The following is a 283-nucleotide window of genomic DNA, read 5'->3' as shown; positions in this document are numbered from 1 at the left end:
ATGCAAAACGCGCTAAAAAAAAATGTGAACGAAAAGGAACTGTTTCCTGCGCTACCGACCCGCCTGATCTTGTTGTTATGAAGGAACATTTGCTCGAGTCTGACGAAGGAGCTGTTCTCGAAGTAAGGAACGGATTCCAGCTGATTGTCTCCAAGGTACACGATCAGCAGGTGCTTTAGTTCGTCCAGCTTCTTGAACAGCGGCTTCGTGGATCTCAGCTGCAAGGAGAAAGAGGGTGTAGCGGTTGTCGTCTTGGTTGTGATGTTAAAGTTTTTTTTTATCC

The 283-nt window shown here is 46.3% G+C and overlaps 1 protein-coding gene across 1 annotated transcript in view; it reads right to left on the bottom strand.

Moving 5' to 3' along the window:
- Positions 1-283, bottom strand: part of LOC119589190 — a gene marked incomplete at its 5' end in the record, with an annotated part of 12,182 nt that overhangs the window by 2,544 nt on the left and 9,355 nt on the right. Inside the window, 1 exon segment of the mRNA XM_037937788.1 lies at positions 60-218. Coding sequence (XP_037793716.1) covers positions 60-218 — 159 coding nt within the window.

Source organism: Penaeus monodon, chromosome 25 (genome assembly GCF_015228065.2).
Source record: "Penaeus monodon isolate SGIC_2016 chromosome 25, NSTDA_Pmon_1, whole genome shotgun sequence".
Lineage (NCBI taxonomy): Eukaryota > Metazoa > Arthropoda > Malacostraca > Decapoda > Penaeidae > Penaeus > Penaeus monodon.
This window is presented reverse-complemented; position numbering and strand designations above follow the sequence as displayed.